The sequence below is a fragment of the Epinephelus fuscoguttatus genome, linkage group LG12 (assembly GCF_011397635.1).
Source record: "Epinephelus fuscoguttatus linkage group LG12, E.fuscoguttatus.final_Chr_v1".
NCBI lineage: Eukaryota > Metazoa > Chordata > Actinopteri > Perciformes > Serranidae > Epinephelus > Epinephelus fuscoguttatus.
The window spans coordinates 43,917,816-43,937,074 of record NC_064763.1 but is presented as its reverse complement, the minus strand read 5'-3'; the positions used below and the strand labels follow the sequence as shown (position 1 = coordinate 43,937,074).

Sequence of the window (19,259 nt, the reverse complement as noted above, 5' to 3'; positions counted from 1 at the left end):
TTTTAAGCATTTTAGGTCACCATTTTAAAAATTCTGAGGAGTGCCTTGGATATGATATGTTTACGCAGCTGAGAACTGAGCGTTTTTGGACGAAATCTGTCGCCTGTCAGTCAAAGCTGACAAGCTTTGTGGATATGGCAGTGTTGCCTGGATCACCTTGCAGTCTAAAGCCGCATTCAAAGCAAGTTCCAGAGGAACCCAGTGACCCGATGCCTTCGGCAAAATATTATCAATCTGCCTACTGCTTTCGGGAGATATCCATCAGTGTCCGGGCCCTACAAACTTGCAAACAACAAAACACCGGCAAAATAAGCCTAACATCAGCAGCAGCGGCCGCTGCCCTAACTGCGGAAAGGTGGTAAGCGCAAACTCCAAAGCAGTTGCATGTGACTTTTGTGACATTTTTGCTCATATAAGGTGCGGAAATATTGCTCCAAAATTGTATGACCAGGCTGTAAGAAATAAGTCAGATATCCCGCTGGTTTGTAACCGGTATTGTGTGCAGGAAATGTGCAGCACCGATGTCTTTGATGACACAAATGATATGAGGACTTATGATGAGGATTGCATCGATGGGAGAGACTATGATTCACTCGGCCTTTTAAATCGGAAAGGGATGCATTTTATTCACGTCAATGCCAGGAGTCTTCTTCCCAAACTGGATGAAATCGGGCACCTCACGACTACTTCAAAGGCTGCTGTGATCGCTGTGTCGGAGACCTGGCTGGACAGTTCTATTCAAGATGGTGAAGTTGGGCTTTTAGGTTATTACATCTGCCAACGAGATCGCAACAGACACAGAGGAGGAGTGTGCCTTTTTATAAGGACTGACATAAGTTTCAATCCGCATCATGATCTACAGGTGGATGGCTTGGAGGCAGCTTGGGTGGAGTTAATTCTTCCTAAAACCAAGCCCATCATTGTAGGTGTCTGTTACCGCCCACCTAAACAAACAGACTTCTATGAACTCCTTGAATCTGTCTGTTGCAAAACCAATATTTGCCTAGAGAAAGAATATATCATCATAGGTGATTTTAATACAAATCTATTATTGCCACGAAATAGCCTAAAAGAGTCTCTTTCATGTCTCTGTAAGGTGTCTGGTTTACAGCAATTAATTACTGAGCTGACTAGGTTGTCTATTAATAGCCAGTCCCTTCTTGACTTGATTTTAGTATCTGACTGTGGAATGATATGTCACTCAGGTGTGTTGGATGTGGCTTTCAGTGATCATAATGCAGTTTTTTGCACACGCAAGAAAATGAAATCTCAGCCAATAAATGAGCATTGTTCCATCAAATACAGATGTACCAAATAGTACTCTGCTGAGGTGTTCAATCAAAGGCTATCTGAGAGAAACTGGTCGGATGTACTCGAATGTAATGATGTTGACAAAGCTTGGGATTTGTTCAAGCAACATTTCATAGCTGTTCTTGATAAAGTTGCACCAATGAGGGAAACAAGAATTAAGCACAGAAGTGCATGTTGGATGTCATCTGAAATAGTTGATCTGATCAGACAACGTAACAGATATTTCATAAAGTTTAAAAAGTCTAAACTACCAGCTGACTATAACTCTTATGCTAATCTTAGAAATCAAGTTAGTTACAAGGTCCAACAGGCTAAGTCTGAATTTTATTCTGATTCCATTGCTGCAAATGCAAAACAGCCTAAAAAACTATGGAAAATTCTCAATGATATGGGATCAACAGCAAAATCAAAATCAAAGTCTGGTAAAGCGGGGCTTATTATTGAAGATGAGATGTGTTTTGATAAGCGGCTGATTGCCTGCCATTTTAACCATTACTTTACAACTGTTGCTGCCTGTCTGGTCAGTAAATTGCCAGGTGCTTCTGATAAATATGGCAATTCATTTGTTAACTCCTTTTATAGAAGCAAAAATGTCTCTGCAGATGCATTTGCAATTAGTCCTGTCTCAGAGGATAAAGTGGTCCACTGGCTTGGACCTTATCCCCTCCAGGTTTCTTAGGGATAGTGCTGGGGTTACATCTAGTATTCTTAGCTATGTCATAAATCCGTCCATAAGTCAGGATGTTTTCCCAAACGATATGAAGAATGCTAGGATGGTTCCGCTCTTAAAGAAAAATAGCAGAGCTGATGTTGGGAATTATAGGCCAGTCTGTCAACTATATCAAAGATTTTTGAGCATTTTGTGTATAAACAGGTGGAGGAGTATCTCATTGGGCATGATCTATTATATGAGCTCCAGTCTGGTTTTAGAGCTGCATATTCTACTGACACCTGTCTCATTCACCTCTTCGACTATGTGCATCAGAATTTTGATCTAGGGAATTATGTTGGTGTGCTTCTACTTGACTTGCAAAAAGCATTTGATACTGTGAACCATGACATTTTGATTTCTAAATTACAGTGCATGGGTTTTAGAAACACTCAAATGGTTCACTTCTTACCTAACGGATAGGTCACAAGTATACGATGTTGAGGGGACCCTCTCTGATCCGCAGAGTATAACATGCAGGGTGCCCCAAGGTTCGATCCTGGGGCCCCTGTTATTTTTAATATACATAAATGACATGTCAGCTGCGGTACGGTGCAAGTTGCTATTATATGCCAATGATTCTGCTTTACTTGTCCCAGGGTGTAATGTTAAAGACATTGAAAATACTCTTGGCATAGAGTTTGAGTCTGTCTACCAGTGGCTTGTAGACATTAAGCTCTCTATGCATCTCGGCAAGACTGAATCAATCTTGTTTGGTACAAAAAGGAAGTTAATAAAATCACTTAAAGCTAAACTTTAAAGGTGATGTGTAATGGGTCTGAAATTGTGTCTAAATCAAGTGTCACATATTTGGGTCTAACACTGGATCAATCACTTATAGGTGAATCCATTGCAGCCAAAATTTTAGCCAAATGTGCCTGTAAGTTGAAGTTTTATATCACAAGACAATAAAAAGAAGAAATAAATTGTTGGTATTAACTCTGATTCAATGTCATGTGGATTTTGTCTGCTTCTTGTTTATTTGTTTCTTGTGTGTAAACACCAAGGGCCATGCTGGAAATAAGTATTTTACTTTAGCATGTCATCCTTAGGATTACTGTCTTATCATCTTCCTGAAATAAATCAATCAATCAATCAATCAACAACAACAACAGTTTGACCTCACAGAGTTTCTCAGAGGAAACAACGTTGTCATCGTTCTTCTGACAGATTTGAGAAAAGCCTGTCAGCTGACTTGATGTTCCTGGTGTTCTGTTTCTCTGATTGGCTGAAGGAGTTTGTCTGTCCAGGTGAGTCCTCCTGAAAGTGTCTGAGGTGTCAGAGTCCAGACTAGTACAAACAACATGTAGAGCTCACAACATCAGGCCATCTCACCAGGCTCTCAGTTCACAGACGAGTTAGTTAGTTCATTGGTTCGTTAAACAAACTGTGAGATTAGATCAGATTAATGTGGATTAACTCAAGATTAGATGATGAACCTCCTGAGACCTCAGGTTCTGTTTGGTCTGAATCTTTAATGTCTCTGAGCTGTTTGGGATCAGTCAGACCTGATGAATAGAAAAACTTAACATTGTCTTTAAACAGGAAGTAGTTTTAGAAAAAACAGATGTCCTCATATGAGGATGTTTAATTTCAACACACACAGTGTGTCATAAAGAATCAAACTGTTAATTTCAATATCTGAACGTTGTTGTGAAAAATCTTTTGTGATTTGTTTGTAACTGTGGATGAATTTTCTTTGCTCCATACTCTGAGCAAGGTCTGTCCTTTTGTCTGTAGAGACAGTCTGACAATAATACAGTCCCAGTGTCCTTTACAAACATTATTTATCATAAATAAAGTTTGAACCATAAACTCTGATCAGGTTTTTTCCATGTCTGTCTCAGGATCAGCCGCAGACTGACTTGGCAGAGATGGCAGACACCTTGTTTTTACATGGATTAGTGTATTGTGGTCTCACTACCACTAGGTGGGACAGAGAGTGTCCACGATGGAGGACAACAGGTCTGAGTGAAGCAGGATGAAACCCAGAATGAGATGCTGCTCCTCTGCCCGGTCTCTGGCTTTCTCACTTCCTGGGTGGAAGTTGTGGGCAGGTTGTCAGGCCAATTTGCCTCACCTGTGTGTATGTGGACCAGGGTATTGAAGGGCTGTCTAAACTGGCATTCTCCCTCTTGCTGCTTGCTGGTTTCCACCTGCCATGGGGAACTAAGTATTGTTTCCTCCTGCATTCAACACTTTGACACAGCACACTCCACTCACCCATACACTGCATGCATGACTGACACTTAACATTTAATCCCACTCATACTTCTTGGTTTATTTTGATCTAATTTCAACTTAAATGATTTAGTAATAAATTATATTTTGATTTGGTACTTCATGTGTGGACTCCCTTGTTGCAACTAACTGGCCCGGTTTGTGACAATGTCCTCATGTGAGGATGCAGGGTCTCAGGAGGTTCAGTAAGGATAAGTTCAGGATCCAAGTGTTCACCTCCTCTGGTGCACGCTCCGAGCAGGTTGACAACGTTCAGGTGAGGACCGAGATGAACCAACACCTTCAACTCCGACATCAAAGACTGAACAGCACCACTGCTGGCTGAACACACACACACACACAAAGACAGATGACGTTACAGAATTGATTTCAGGACTGAAGTTAATCAATAATCAGTCTGACAGGTACATACGTTTGACCATCTTAACGGCTGCTTTAGTCGTAGAATGAGAGTGAAGCAGACCGGAGACAGTCGCCTCGACAACACGACCAAACGCACCTGAACCCAACACCCGACCTGGAGACAGACAGGCAGACAGAATCAGAGATTTCTGATCCACAGTTGTCTGTGGGGATTAAGAAGTATCAGTACCTAGTACTCAGAGTATTACCTAGGACTACGTTGTCTCGTGGTACTTCCCAGGTGGAGTTGTAGGGCAGGTGGGCGGGGTCAAGGTAGGTGTACTGCTGTCCATCAGGACTCACCGACTCAATCACCTTCCAACGAACTTCATAACGAGGTTTCTAACAAACAGGAAGAACTTGGTCAAATAAAAGATTCTGCTGAGGTACTGCTGTTACACTGAACTACAAACTACTGAAACACTGAAACTACAAACTACTGTAGCACTGAAACTACAAACTACTGAAACACTGAAACTGCAAACTACTGAAACACTGAAACTACAAACTACTGTAGCACTGAAACTACAAACTACTCTGACACTGAAACTACAAACTACTCTGACACTGACACCACAAACTACTGTAGCACTGAAACTACAAACTACTGTGACACTGACACTACAAACTACTGTAGCACTGAACTACAAACTACTGCAGCACTGAAACTACAAACTACTGTAACACTGAAACTACAAAGAACTGTAGCACTGAAACTACAAACTACTGTGACACTGAAACTACAGACTACTGTAGCACTGAAACTACAAACTACTGTAGCACTGAACTACAAACTACTGCAGCACTGAAACTACAAACTACTGTAACACTGAAACTACAAAGAACTGTAACACTGAAACTACAAACTACTGTAACACTTAAACTACAAACTGCTGTCACACTGAAACTACAAACTACTGCAGCACTGAAACTACAAACTACTGTAACACTGAAACTACAAAGAACTGTAACACTGAAACTACAAACTGCTGTCACACTGAAACTACAAACTACTGCAGCACTGAAACTACAAACTACTGTCACACTGAAACTACAAAGAACTCTAGCACTGAAACTACAAACTGCTGTCACACAGAAACTACAAAGAACTCTAGCACTGAAACTACAAACTGCTGTCACACAGAAACTACAAACTACTGTAGCACTGAAACTACAAAGAACTGTTACTCTGAAACTACAAACTACTGTAAAACTGAAACTACAAACTACTGTAGCACTGAAACTACAAATTACTGTAACACTGAAACTACAAACTACTGTAACACTGAAACTATAAACTACTGTAGCACTGAAACTACAAATTACTGTAACACTGAAACTACAAACTACTGTAGCACTGAAACTACAAACTACTGTAACACTGAAACTATAAACTACTGTAGCACTGAAACTACAAATTACTGTAACACTGAAACTACAAACTACTGTAACACTGAAACTACAAAGTTCTATAACACTGAAACTACAAACTACTGTAACACTGATACTACAAACTACTGCAGCACTGAAACGACAAACTACTGTAACACTTAAACTACAAAGAACTGTAACACTGAAACTACAAAGTACTGCAGCACTGAAACTACAAACTACTGTAACACTAAAACTACAAACTACTGCAGCACTGAAACGACAAATTACTGTAACACTTAAACTACAAAATTCTGTAACACTGAAACTACAAAGTACTGCAGCACTGAAACTACAAACTACTGTAACACTGAAACTACAAAGTACTGCAGCACTGAAACTACAAACTACTATAACACTGAAACTAGAAACTACTGCAGCACTGAAACTACAAACTACTGTAACACTAAAACTACAAACTACTGTAGCACTGAAACTACAAACTACTGCAGCACTGAAACTACAAATTACTGTAACACTGAAACTACAAACTACTGTAACACTGAAACTACAAAGTATTGTAGCACTGAAACTACAAATTACTGTAACACTGAAACTACAAACTACTGCAGCACTGAAACTACAAATTACTGTAACACTGAAACTACAAACTACTGCAGCACTGAAACTACAAACTACTGTAACACTGAAACTACAAAGTACTGCAGCACTGAAACTACAAACTACTATAACACTGAAACTAGAAACTACTGCAGCACTGAAACTACAAACTACTGTAACACTAAAACTACAAACTACTGTAGCACTGAAACTACAAATTACTGTAACACTGAAACTACAAATTACTGTAACACTTAAACTACAAAGTTCTGTAACACTGAAACTACAAACTACTGTAACACTGAAACTACAAAGTATTGTAGCACTGAAACTACAAATTACTGTAACACTGAAACTTTAAACTACTGCAGCACTGAAACTACAAATTACTGTAACACTGAAACTACAAACTACTGCAGCACTGAAACTATAAACTACTGTAACACTGAAACTACAAATTACTGTAACACTGAAACTACAAATTACTGTAACACTGAAACTACAAACTACTGTAACACTGAAACTACAAATTACTGTAACACTGAAACTACAAACTACTGTAACACTGAAACTACAAATTACTGCAGCACTGAAACGACAAACTACTGTAACACTGAAACGAAAAAACTACTGTAACACTTAAACTACAAAGAACTGTAACACTGAAACTACAAAGTACTGCAGCACTGAAACTACAAACTACTGTAACACTAAAACTACAAACTACTGCACTTAAACTACAAAAATTACTGTAACACTGAAACTACAAAGTACTGCAGCACTGAAACTACAAACTACTGTAACACTGAAACTACAAAGTACTGCAGCACTGAAACTACAAACTGCTGTCACACAGAAACTACAAACTACTGTAGCACTGAAACTACAAAGAACTGTAACACTGAAACTACAAACTACTGTAAAACTGAAACTACAAACTACTGTAGCACTGAAACTACAAATTACTGTAACACTGAAACTACAAACTACTGTAACACTGAAACTATAAACTACTGTAGCACTGAAACTACAAATTACTGTAACACTGAAACTACAAACTACTGTAGCACTGAAACTACAAACTACTGTAACACTGAAACTATAAACTACTGTAGCACTGAAACTACAAATTACTGTAACACTGAAACTACAAACTACTGTAACACTGAAACTACAAAGTTCTATAACACTGAAACTACAAACTACTGTAACACTGATACTACAAACTACTGCAGCACTGAAACGACAAACTACTGTAACACTTAAACTACAAAGAACTGTAACACTGAAACTACAAAGTACTGCAGCACTGAAACTACAAACTACTGTAACACTAAAACTACAAACTACTGCAGCACTGAAACGACAAATTACTGTAACACTTAAACTACAAAATTCTGTAACACTGAAACTACAAAGTACTGCAGCACTGAAACTACAAATTACTGTAACACTGAAACTACAAACTACTGTAGCACTGAAACTACAAATTACTGTAACACTGAAACTACAAACTACTGTAACACTGAAACTACAAATTACTGCAGCACTGAAACGACAAACTACTGTAACACTGAAACGAAAAAACTACTGTAACACTTAAACTACAAAGAACTGTAACACTGAAACTACAAAGTACTGCAGCACTGAAACTACAAACTACTGTAACACTAAAACTACAAACTACTGCAGCACTGAAACAACAAATTACTGTAACACTTAAACTACAAAATTCTGTAACACTGAAACTACAAAGTACTGCAGCACTGAAACTACAAACTACTGTAACACTGAAACTACAAAGTACTGCAGCACTGAAACTACAAACTGCTGTCACACAGAAACTACAAACTACTGTAGCACTGAAACTACAAAGAACTGTTACTCTGAAACTACAAACTACTGTAAAACTGAAACTACAAACTACTGTAGCACTGAAACTACAAATTACTGTAACACTGAAACTACAAACTACTGTAACACTGAAACTATAAACTACTGTAGCACTGAAACTACAAATTACTGTAACACTGAAACTACAAACTACTGTAGCACTGAAACTACAAACTACTGTAACACTGAAACTATAAACTACTGTAGCACTGAAACTACAAATTACTGTAACACTGAAACTACAAACTACTGTAACACTGAAACTACAAAGTTCTATAACACTGAAACTACAAACTACTGTAACACTGATACTACAAACTACTGCAGCACTGAAACTACAAACTACTGTAACACTTAAACTACAAAGAACTGTAACACTGAAACTACAAAGTACTGCAGCACTGAAACTACAAATTACTGTAACACTGAAACTACAAACTACTGCAGCACTGAAACTACAAACTACTGTAACACTGAAACTACAAAGTACTGCAGCACTGAAACTACAAACTACTGTAACACTGAAACTACAAAGTACTGCAGCACTGAAACTACAAACTACTATAACACTGAAACTAGAAACTACTGCAGCACTGAAACTACAAACTACTGTAACACTAAAACTACAAACTACTGTAGCACTGAAACTAGAAACTACTGCAGCACTGAAACTACAAATTACTGTAACACTTAAACTACAAAGTTCTGTAACACTGAAACTACAAACTACTGTAACACTGAAACTACAAAGTATTGTAGCACTGAAACTACAAATTACTGTAACACTGAAACTACAAACTACTGCAGCACTGAAACTACAAACTACTGTAACACTGAAACTACAAATTACTGTAACACTGAAACTACAAACTACTGTAACACTGAAACTACAAATTACTGTAACACTGAAACTACAAACTACTGTAGCACTGAAACTACAAACTACTGTAGCACTGAAACTACAAACTACTGTAACACTGAAACTACAGTACGTCATAGTACTGACTTTTCTCCAGAGGAGGATGAGGATGATGAGGAAGACAACGGCGAGGATGACCAGAACCAGAACAACCGCCAACACTGTGACCTGAGACAGAAGAGCTGGAGACAGACAGGAGGTCAGAGAGAGACAGGAGGACAGAGTCAGACAGGAGGACGGACAGACAGAGAGACAAGAACACAGATAAATAATGTACATCACTACAGATTACTGTCTGTCCATCCTGTAGAGAGGACAAGGACAGAGAGTCCAAGGACAGAGAGTCCGAGCATCCAAGGACAGAGGGTCCAAGGACAGAGAGTCCAAGGGCAGAGGGTCCAAGGACAGAGTCCAAGGACAGAGAGTCCAAGGACAGAGAGTCCAAGGACTGAGAGTCCAAGGACAGAGGGTTCAAGGACAGAGAGTCCAAGGACAGAGGGTTCAAGGACAGAGAGTCCAAGGACAGAGTCCAAGGACAGAGGGATCAAGGACAGAGAGTCCAAGGACAGAGAGTCCAAGGACAGAGAGTCCAAGGACAGAGGGTTCAAGGACAGAGAGTCCAAGGACAGAGAGTCCAAGGACTGAGAGTTCAAGGGCAGGGGGTTCAACAACAGAATCCAAGGACAGAGGGTTGAAAGGTAGACAGGTGGAAGGGTAGACAGTAGGACAGGTGGACAGTACATACAGTTGGACAGTAGGACAGGTAGACAGTATGTACAGTTGGACAGGTGGACACGTAGACAGTACGTACAGTTGGACAGGTGGACAGTAGGACAGGTGGACAGTGCGTATAGATTGACAGGTGGACAGCAGGACAGGTGGACAGTACGTATAGTTGGACAGGTGGACAGTAGGACAGGTGGACAGTTGGACAGGTGGACAGTACGTACAGTTGGACACGACTCGCATGTCTCTGGCTCTTCGTCCTGCAGAGTTTTTGGCTTCACAGCGAACAGCTGACAGCGAGCTGAAACTCTGCAGAGTCAACACACTGCGGACCTGCACAGGTGACACACACACACACACACACACACACACACACACACACACACACACACACACACACACACACACACACACACACACACATACACACACAGCTGTTAGTCATCTTCACATCACCTGATGACATCACACTGATGATGTCACTGGTTACCTGGGTGACGCCTCTCTCCTCCACCTCAGTGAAGGTCTCCTGTAGAGCCACGCCCTCCGAGGCTGCTGATAGGCTCCTCCAGCCACCTGTCACATTACTGCACCTGGAGGAGACGAACACCATAACCAAGGCAACACGCATACTGTCACACTGGTGTGTGTGTGTGTGTGTGTGTGTGTGTGTGTGTGTTTACCTGTGTGAGCTGTGACAGGTGTACCAGGTAACAGAGGGGGGCGGACCTGCTTCGCTGACACACACCATTGCCTTACTGTCGACCTCCGACAGAGATGTGATCTTGGGAGCCGCTACACACGCACACACACACACACACACACACACACACACACAGGTAAACAAACACACACACACAAGTAAACAAACACACACACACACACACACACACACACACACACTGTCTGTCTCTCTGACCTTTGACCTCCAGGTTAAAGATGACCTCCTCGGCATCGTCTTCGTTGGAAACGGTCGCTGTGTAACTTCCTGTCTGATCCATTTGGACTCGAACCAGTGTCAGTGTGCTCACATACCTGCACATCAATGAATCAATGAATCAATCAATAAACCAATCAATCAACCAGCCTTCAGTCAGTACGTTTACATGCAGCTATCAGCTCAGTCCAACAATAATAATACTGCATGTGTCCACTCAGTGCGACTGGAGTCAGTGCGACTGGAGTCAGTGCCGCTGGAGTCAGTGTGACTGGAGTCAGTGCTATTGGAGTCAGTCTGACTGGAGTCAGTGCTATTGGAGTCAGTGTGACTGGAGTCAGTGCCACTGGAGTCAGTGCCGCTGGAGTCAATGCCGCCGGAGTCAGTTCGACTGGAGTCAGTGTGACTGGAGTCAGTGCCATTGGAGTCAGTGTGACTGGAGTCAGTGCCACTGGAGTCAGTGCCATTGGAGTCAGTGTGACTGGAGTCAGTGCCACTGGAGTCAGTGCCGCTGGAGTCAATGCCGCCGGAGTCAGTTCGACTGGAGTCAGTGTGACCTGAGTCAGTGCCACTGGAGTCAGTGCCACTGGAGTCAATGCCGCCGGAGTCAGTTCGACTGGAGTCAGTGTGACTGGAGTCAGTGGCATTGGAGTCAGTGTGACTGGAGTCAGTGCCACTGGAGTCAGTGCCATTGGAGTCAGTGTGACTGGAGTCAGTGCCACTGGAGTCAGTGCCGCTGGAGTCAATGCCGCCGGAGTCAGTTCGACTGGAGTCAGTGTGACCTGAGTCAGTGCCACTGGAGTCAGTGCCACTGGAGTCAATGCCGCCAGAGTCAGTTCGACTGGAGTCAGTGTGACTGGAGTCAGTGCCACTGGAGTCAGTGTGACTGGAGTCAGTGTGACTGGGGTCAGTGCCACTGGAGTCAGTGTGACTGGAGTCAGTGCCATTGGAGTCAGTGCCACTGGAGTCAGTGCCGCTGGAGTCAGTGCGACTGGAGTCAGTGCGACTGGAGTCAGTGCCGTTGGAGCCAGTGTGACTGGAGTCAGTGCCATTGGAGTCAGTGTGACTGGAGTCAGTGCCATTGGAGTCAGTTCGACTGGAGTCAGTGCCACTGGAGTCAGTGCCGCTGGAGTCAGTGTGACTGGAGTCAGTGCCATTGGAGTCAGTGCCGCTGGAGTCAGTTCGACTGGAGTCAGTGTGACTGGAGTCAGTGCCACTGGAGTCAGTGCGACTGGAGTCAGTGTGACTGGAGTCAGTGCCATTGGAGTCAGTGCCACTCGAGTCAGTGCCACTGGAGTCAGTGCTGCTGGAGTCAATGCCGCCGGAGTCAGTTCGACTGGAGTCAGTGTGACTGGAGTCAGTGCCATTGGAGTCAGTGCCACTGAAGTCAGTGCCGCTGGAGTCAGTTCGACTGGAGTCAGTGCCACTGGAGTCAGTGCCGCTGGACTCAGTGTGACTGGAGTCAGTGCCGCTGGAGTCAGTGTGACTGCAGTCAGTGTGACCTGAGTCAGTGCTATTGGAGTCAGTGCCACTGGAGTCAGTGCCGCTGGAGTCAATGCCGCCGGAGTCAGTTCGACTGGAGTCAGTGTGACTGGAGTCAGTGCCATTGGAGTCAGTGCCATTGGAGTCAGTGTGACTGGAGTCAGTGCCGCTGGAGTCAGTGCCATTGGAGTCAGTGCCATTGGAGTCAGTGTGACTGGAGTCAGTGCCGCAGGAGTCAGTTCGACTGGAGTCAGTGTGACTGGAGTCAGTGCCATTGGAGTCAGTGCCACTGGAGTCAGTGCCATTGGAGTCAGTGTGACTGGAGTCAGTACCATTGGAGTCAGTGTGACTGGAGTCAGTGCCACTGGAGTCGGTGTGACCTGAGTCAGTGCCATTGGAGTCAGTGTGACTGGAGTCAGTGCCATTGGAGTCAGTGGCATTGGAGTCAGTGTGACTGGAGTCAGTGCCACTGGAGTCAGTGTGACTGGAGTCAGTGACATTGGAGTGAGTTCGACTGGAGTCAGTGCCACTGGAGTCAGTGCCGCTGGAGTCAATGCCGCTGGAGTCAGTGTGACTGGAGTCAGTGTGACTGCAGTCAGTGCCACTGGAGTCAGTGCCGCTGGAGTCAGTGTGACTGGAGTCAGTGCCATTGGAGTCAGTGTGACTGGAGTCAGTGCCACTGGAGTTGGAGTCAGTGCCGCTGGAGTCAGTGTGACTGGAGTCAGTGCCATTGGAGTCAGTGTGACTGGAGTCAGTGCCACTGGAGTCAGTGTGACTGGAGTCAGTGACATTGGAGTGAGTTCGACTGGAGTCAGTGCCACTGGAGTCAGTGCCGCTGGAGTCAATGCCGCTGGAGTCAGTGTGACTGGAGTCAGTGTGACTGCAGTCAGTGCCACTGGAGTCAGTGCCACTGGAGTCGGTGTGACCTGAGTCAGTGCCATTGGAGTTAGTGTGACTGGAGTCAGTGCCATTGGAGTCAGTGTGACTGGAGTCAGTGTGACTGGAGTCAGTGCCACTGGAGTCGGTGTGACCTGAGTCAGTGCCATTGGAGTCAGTGTGACTGGAGTCAGTGGCATTGGAGTCAGTTCGACTGGAGTCAGTGCCGCTGGAGTCAGTGCCGCTGGAGTCAGTGTGACTGGAGTCAGTGCTGCTGGAGTCAGTGCTGCTGGAGTCAGTGTGACTGGAGTCAGTGCCATTGGAGTCAGTTTGACTGGTGTCAGTGCCACTGGAGTCAGTGCCGCTGGAGTCAGTGCCGCTGGAGTCAGTGTGACCTGAGTCATTGCCATTGGAGTCAGTGCCATTGGAGTCAGTGTGACTGGAGTCAGTGTGACTGGAGTCAGTGCCATTGGAGTCAGTGACACTGGAGTCAGTGTGACTGGAGTCAGACTCGGCTTTCTGCACATGCACCACTTTTTCTTTCACCCAGAAGAAGGAGATGTCATAGCAGTAGTTCAGTTACTCCCCGAAAAACAAACAAACAAACACCATGATGACCGAGAAGCAGAAGAGGCACCTCTGGACGGACGAGGAAACTACAGTCACAGCTGACGGAGCTCAACATTTGGAAGTTTATGGATGGTATTTCCATATATTCATCTCTGTCATCTTCATTCGTCATTAGCTTCCTCTTTGAGTCAACCGCAGCTCACTCAATACACACAATATTAAAAAGGACACAGCGCCGCCTATCGAGTTGGAGTCAGACGTACTCAGACAGGACGAGAAGTCTGACTTGACTGATGAGCCAAGCTATGAGCTTGTGTGTGACCACTGAGGTATCAGCTGTGATCTACCTGCTTCCTGTCAGGTGTGTGGTGGTGACAGAGGTGGTTTCCGTGGCGATGGTCTGGTTGTCTTTGGTCCAGAGGACGGTGGGGGCGGGATGGGCGTCGACCTCCACACTGAACTCCACCGTGTGATGGAGGAGAGACGATATGTTGGTGTCACCTGATGGCCACAGGTAGACGTACCCTCGATCTGCAGAGACACACACACTTTACCTGTGTGTGTGTGTGTGTGTGTGTGTGTGCGTGTGCGTGTGTGTGTGTGTGTGTGTGTGTGTGTGTGCATGTGCGCGTGCGTGTGTGTGTGCGTGTGTGTATGTGTGTGTGTGTGTGTGTGTGTACTCACCCAGCACTGTCACTGTGATGTTTTTCCTCACGGTTCGTTCCTGCACCGTCTCCTGCACCACACACACATACACACCTACAGGAAACACACACACGTCCCCGTCACCTTGGTTACCCAGGAGACAAACCACATGTTACCATAGCAACTGATATATGTTAGTGATTTCGCTGTATCTGTTGAACGACTTTAGCTTGCGGTCTGTCTGGAGAGTTAGAGTCAGGGTTACATCAGTGACCTACCAGAATCTGCCACAGTTGCCGTGGAGATATTGACGAAGGAGCGAATCCGATTGGGTAGGAAGTCAGTCAGAGGCTCAACTTCCTGAATCGACACCAGAGAAGATCTTTAAACAGAGAACACACCAGACACTACAGACGGACAGACGGACAAAGAGACAGAGACAGAGACAGATGGAGACAGAGACAGGTACCTGTCTTCGGGGGAAGTCCCAGGTGAAGAAGACCATCTCTGTGTCTTTGACGGTGCAGTTGACAGTGAGGACCTCCCCCTGCTTCAACACACTGCTGGACACCGTCAGGTCCACCTCCATGACCTTAGGAACTGAGGGACAGACAAATGGAGACAGACAGAGACAGGTCAGGTGGAGACAGAGACAGGCAGGTCAGATGGAGACAGACAGACAGGTCAGGTGGAGACAAAGTCAGACAGACAGGTGGAGACAGAGACATACAGGTGGAGACAGAGACAGACAGACAGGTGGAGAGAGAGACATACAGATCAGGTGCTGAGACATTAGCGTCCTCTCATCTCGTCCTGATGGACTCACCTACGATGCTGAAGACGTAGTACACCTGTGACTCTGTCTCCTCGTCTCCGTGGGAGGCCACACATATGTATGACGTGTCGTTCAGACGACCCGTGAAGCCATGGCCCGGCTCGTATGTCATCCCGGTAACTGGCGTCCTGCCGGGACGTTGGTACAGCGTGACGTTGAGCTGCGGGTCGGACACCACGCAGGGGATGGTGTCTTCCTCCGCCTCCTTCATCACCACACCTGGACCCAGCAGGACGAACCATTCTTCCGGACCTGAGGGGGGACAGGTAGGGTCAGGACAACAGGTGTCTCACAGGTGGGACGGACATCATGGCTACATGATGAATATCATGTCACCTCGACCAGGTATGAAGATGTCCACGTCTCTTCTCTGATAGGACGACGCCTCCTCACAGGTGTATCTCCCAGAATTCCTCCAGGTGGCGTTAAAGAGCTGCAGGATGCTGCTGGACCCCTGATTCTCCACAACAACCCCGTCCACCTGAGTGTCCTGAGGTAACCGCCACGTCACCTGACTCCATCCCGAACACACCTGCAGAGACAAACAGGTACCTGAACACACCTGCAGAGACAGACAGGTACCTGAACACACCCGTAGAGACAGACAGGTACCTGAACACACCTGCAGAGACAGACAGGTACCTGAACACACCTGCAGAGACAGACAGGTACCTGACCACATCTGCAGAGACAGACAAGTGTTTACTGACCACACTGTAGTTTGAGTTTGAGTTCAGCAGAACTTCAGGGTTTGAAGGAAGCAGCTCCAGAGAGACACCTCCATCAGGACACAACAGGAACACACCTGCAGACAGACAGACAGTCAGTCAGACAGACACACAGACAGTCAGTCAGACAGACAGACAGACAGCTATCAGTCCACATTTAAAGTCTGACATGTTACCCACCAAACAGGAAGTGCAGCACACTCAGACTTCCTGTTTGTCCTCTAGTGGATGCCATCATGACTGCTGATCCTGAGCAACAGCAACAACAACAAGGAGAGATTTCAAATTAAAAGTCTGATTTGGTCGAACCAGAGAAACATTAGCAGCTCTTTGTGTTTGTGAAACATCTGGAGCACAGTCAGTATAACCTTTATTTATATATTTGCTCCTCAGGTATCTGGGTAAAATTCTTCACAGAGTTACTGTAACACAGTCTGATTACGGGGCAGGGCATGATGGGAAATGTGGTGTTTTTCAAACAGCTGCTGACTGAAGGACTTTTATTCTGAAATTTGTCGGCCGTCAGTGAAACACAAACAGTCTGTTTAAATCATCCAGTCAGAGCTCTGATGGTCAGAGCAGACCTCAACACATTCCTCTGACTCTGTGTGTGTGTGTGTGTGTGTGTGTCACTGTGTGTGTGTGTGTGTGTGTGTGTGTGTGTGTGTGTGTGTGTGTGTGTCACTGTGTGTGTGTGTGTGTGTGTGTGTGTGTGTGTTTTTCTTCTTCGTCTTTCAGAGGAAAATAAAAAGACTGAATCCAGTCGTCCAATCTGGGGATTTGGGCCAATCAGAGGTCTGACTGAACGTGTGTGAGGAATGTGGGTTGACCACAGAAGAAGAAAATAAACAGTGAAGTATTTCCTGTGGGCGGCAGTGAGAGGAGTCGCTCCTGCACCACTCTAACATCAGTTCTTCACACAGTTTTCAGCCAATCACAGCCGTGCAGCCACTGCTTCACTTCAATCTGCCCCGAGTTCAGTCCTGCAGGACCGCAGTGATGTCACTGATGATGTTACTGATCTACAGTGTTAGGACGTATCTGCAGACCTGACGGAGGGAGGGGCCACGTGTCCAGGACTCAGCAGGTTTGATTCTGAATCTGAGGGTCTGAGTCAGACCTCGAACGGCGGCATGCTTTGAAGCCACTGTAGTGACCAAACATGGAAATACAATTTCCTGGTTAATCACGTGATGTCATGGACACTCCAATTGTTAAAGAGACGTCTGTTAATCAGTGGACACGTTTATTTTTAGTGTCACAACCACAGAGAAACGTCTCGTTTCACTATCAGTGTTTGATCCATTCAGTCTGAGAACATCTGGAGAGTCTCAGTGCCAAAGATTAAATCATTGCATCTCCATTCAGGTTAGCGGAGCACTAAACAGGAAGTAGCAGTTCAGTTGGTGGACAACTGTTGTACGTCTGCTCCGTGGGTCCAATAATGTGGAGGCAGCGCTGATCATCGGAGTATTTTCATACCACAGACAAAGAGTGTTTTTGGTTTCACTAAACAACTGTCACAGGAATGAACGAGGCCCCGCCTCCAACACTGTATCCAGGTCTTTTTATAAATCCATGGTCTGAACAGCTGATGCTAATGCTAAGCTAGCTGCAGTTAAAGTCAGATGATGTGATGAGGTTGTGGAAGATTTAAAGCTGTTTAACGAGATTGACGAGTCATGTAAGACTTTATCTGTATTTAGTTTATGTCAGTTTATTGTTGAATTTATAAAGTAATTTAATTACTTTTCACTCAGTAATGTGTAATGAGTAACTGATTACAGTGTGGATTCACAGGACCACAGATGATTTGTCATTTGTTGAAATCTAAAGCGTGTGTGTGCACGGGGGGCGTCCAGATGTAGCGTCTTTTGCGCACACAAACCCATTACTTTCATGCATGCTCACAACCCAAAGCGACACCATAGCAGCGCACATTCGGTACGACGCACTTATTTTTTCGTCCGGCGCACACAGCTCCATGGACCTGCTTCTCCCTCTGGTGTTGTGTCAGATCCCGGTTCGTTGCCTCCGAGATGTAGAATGTGTATTATAGAAGAGAAACACACATTTCAGGACTGCTGACTTGTGTCATCAGAACAGACATGTTCTATGATTTTCAACCTCCTTTCATATTTAATAGGGAGGGGACAAACAAGAGGGAGACTGACAGGCGCCCTGCAACTAGTGCTTCCACAAAGCAACTGTTGCTGTCACAGGCGTTTACAAATGGCACACAATATGCAACAGATTCAAGAGTAATAGCCAAGCATATTAACCCCCCCAAAAGATTTTTTTTTTTAAATAATAAAATAATTGTTCATTTATTGTAATCAAGGTAAAAGCTTCAATTACTCATGATATTGATTTTAAGTAATATTGCCCAGCCCTAACTGAAATATTGAGAGCCTTCAGCTATCAGGCTCCTCTCCTGTGGAATCATCTTCCTGTTATGGTCCGGGAGGCAGACACCGTCTCCACATTTAAGACTAGACTTAAGACTTTCCTCTTTGATAAAGCTTATAGTTAGGGCTGGCTCAGGCTTGCCCTGTACCAGCCCCTAGTTAGGCTGACTTAGGCCTAGTCTGCCGGAGGACCCCTCTATAATACATCGGGCACCTATTCAATTTCAATTCAATTAAATTCAGTTAGCTTTATTGGCATGAATGGTATCAACTGTTGTTGCCGAAAGCAGAACGTACATACAAACATACAATTCAATTACAATACAATTAATACAAATACATTCAATATTTTACATTAAGTCCATGTTACATTAAATAGGCAGAGTGTTATAAGGAGACTGTGTTGTTGTGTCTCTCAGGCTGTGACATGCACTGACATATTTTGCTGCTTCTATGGCACTGACATTGTTTTCTCCAAGTAGATGATGCATGTTCTCCTGATCACAGAGGGGATCAAAATCTTGGAGTTTATGTTTCATTTTTGAAAAGAACTTGGTTCTAAGTTCTTCATATGTGTTACATTTG

At 44.5% G+C, this 19,259-nt stretch overlaps 1 protein-coding gene across 1 annotated transcript in view; it reads right to left on the bottom strand.

The window, feature by feature from the left end:
* LOC125898196 (platelet-derived growth factor receptor beta-like) overlaps positions 1 to 19,259 on the bottom strand; it is a 37,813-nt gene that overhangs the window by 14,759 nt on the left and 3,795 nt on the right. The window contains exons 3-19 of the mRNA XM_049591922.1: positions 18,222 to 18,298; positions 16,447 to 16,515; positions 16,249 to 16,343; positions 15,875 to 16,070; positions 15,530 to 15,790; positions 15,173 to 15,303; positions 14,982 to 15,063; positions 14,743 to 14,817; positions 14,406 to 14,589; positions 11,113 to 11,228; positions 10,877 to 10,988; positions 10,684 to 10,786; positions 10,418 to 10,526; positions 9,555 to 9,649; positions 4,873 to 5,005; positions 4,674 to 4,778; positions 4,478 to 4,582 (exon numbers count right to left, since the gene is read on the bottom strand). Of these exons, the coding sequence (XP_049447879.1) occupies positions 4,478 to 4,582; positions 4,674 to 4,778; positions 4,873 to 5,005; positions 9,555 to 9,649; positions 10,418 to 10,526; positions 10,684 to 10,786; positions 10,877 to 10,988; positions 11,113 to 11,228; positions 14,406 to 14,589; positions 14,743 to 14,817; positions 14,982 to 15,063; positions 15,173 to 15,303; positions 15,530 to 15,790; positions 15,875 to 16,070; positions 16,249 to 16,343; positions 16,447 to 16,515; positions 18,222 to 18,252 (2,002 nt within the window). The 5' untranslated portion in view covers positions 18,253 to 18,298. The remainder of the gene's footprint in view (positions 1 to 4,477; positions 4,583 to 4,673; positions 4,779 to 4,872; positions 5,006 to 9,554; positions 9,650 to 10,417; positions 10,527 to 10,683; positions 10,787 to 10,876; positions 10,989 to 11,112; positions 11,229 to 14,405; positions 14,590 to 14,742; positions 14,818 to 14,981; positions 15,064 to 15,172; positions 15,304 to 15,529; positions 15,791 to 15,874; positions 16,071 to 16,248; positions 16,344 to 16,446; positions 16,516 to 18,221; positions 18,299 to 19,259) is intronic.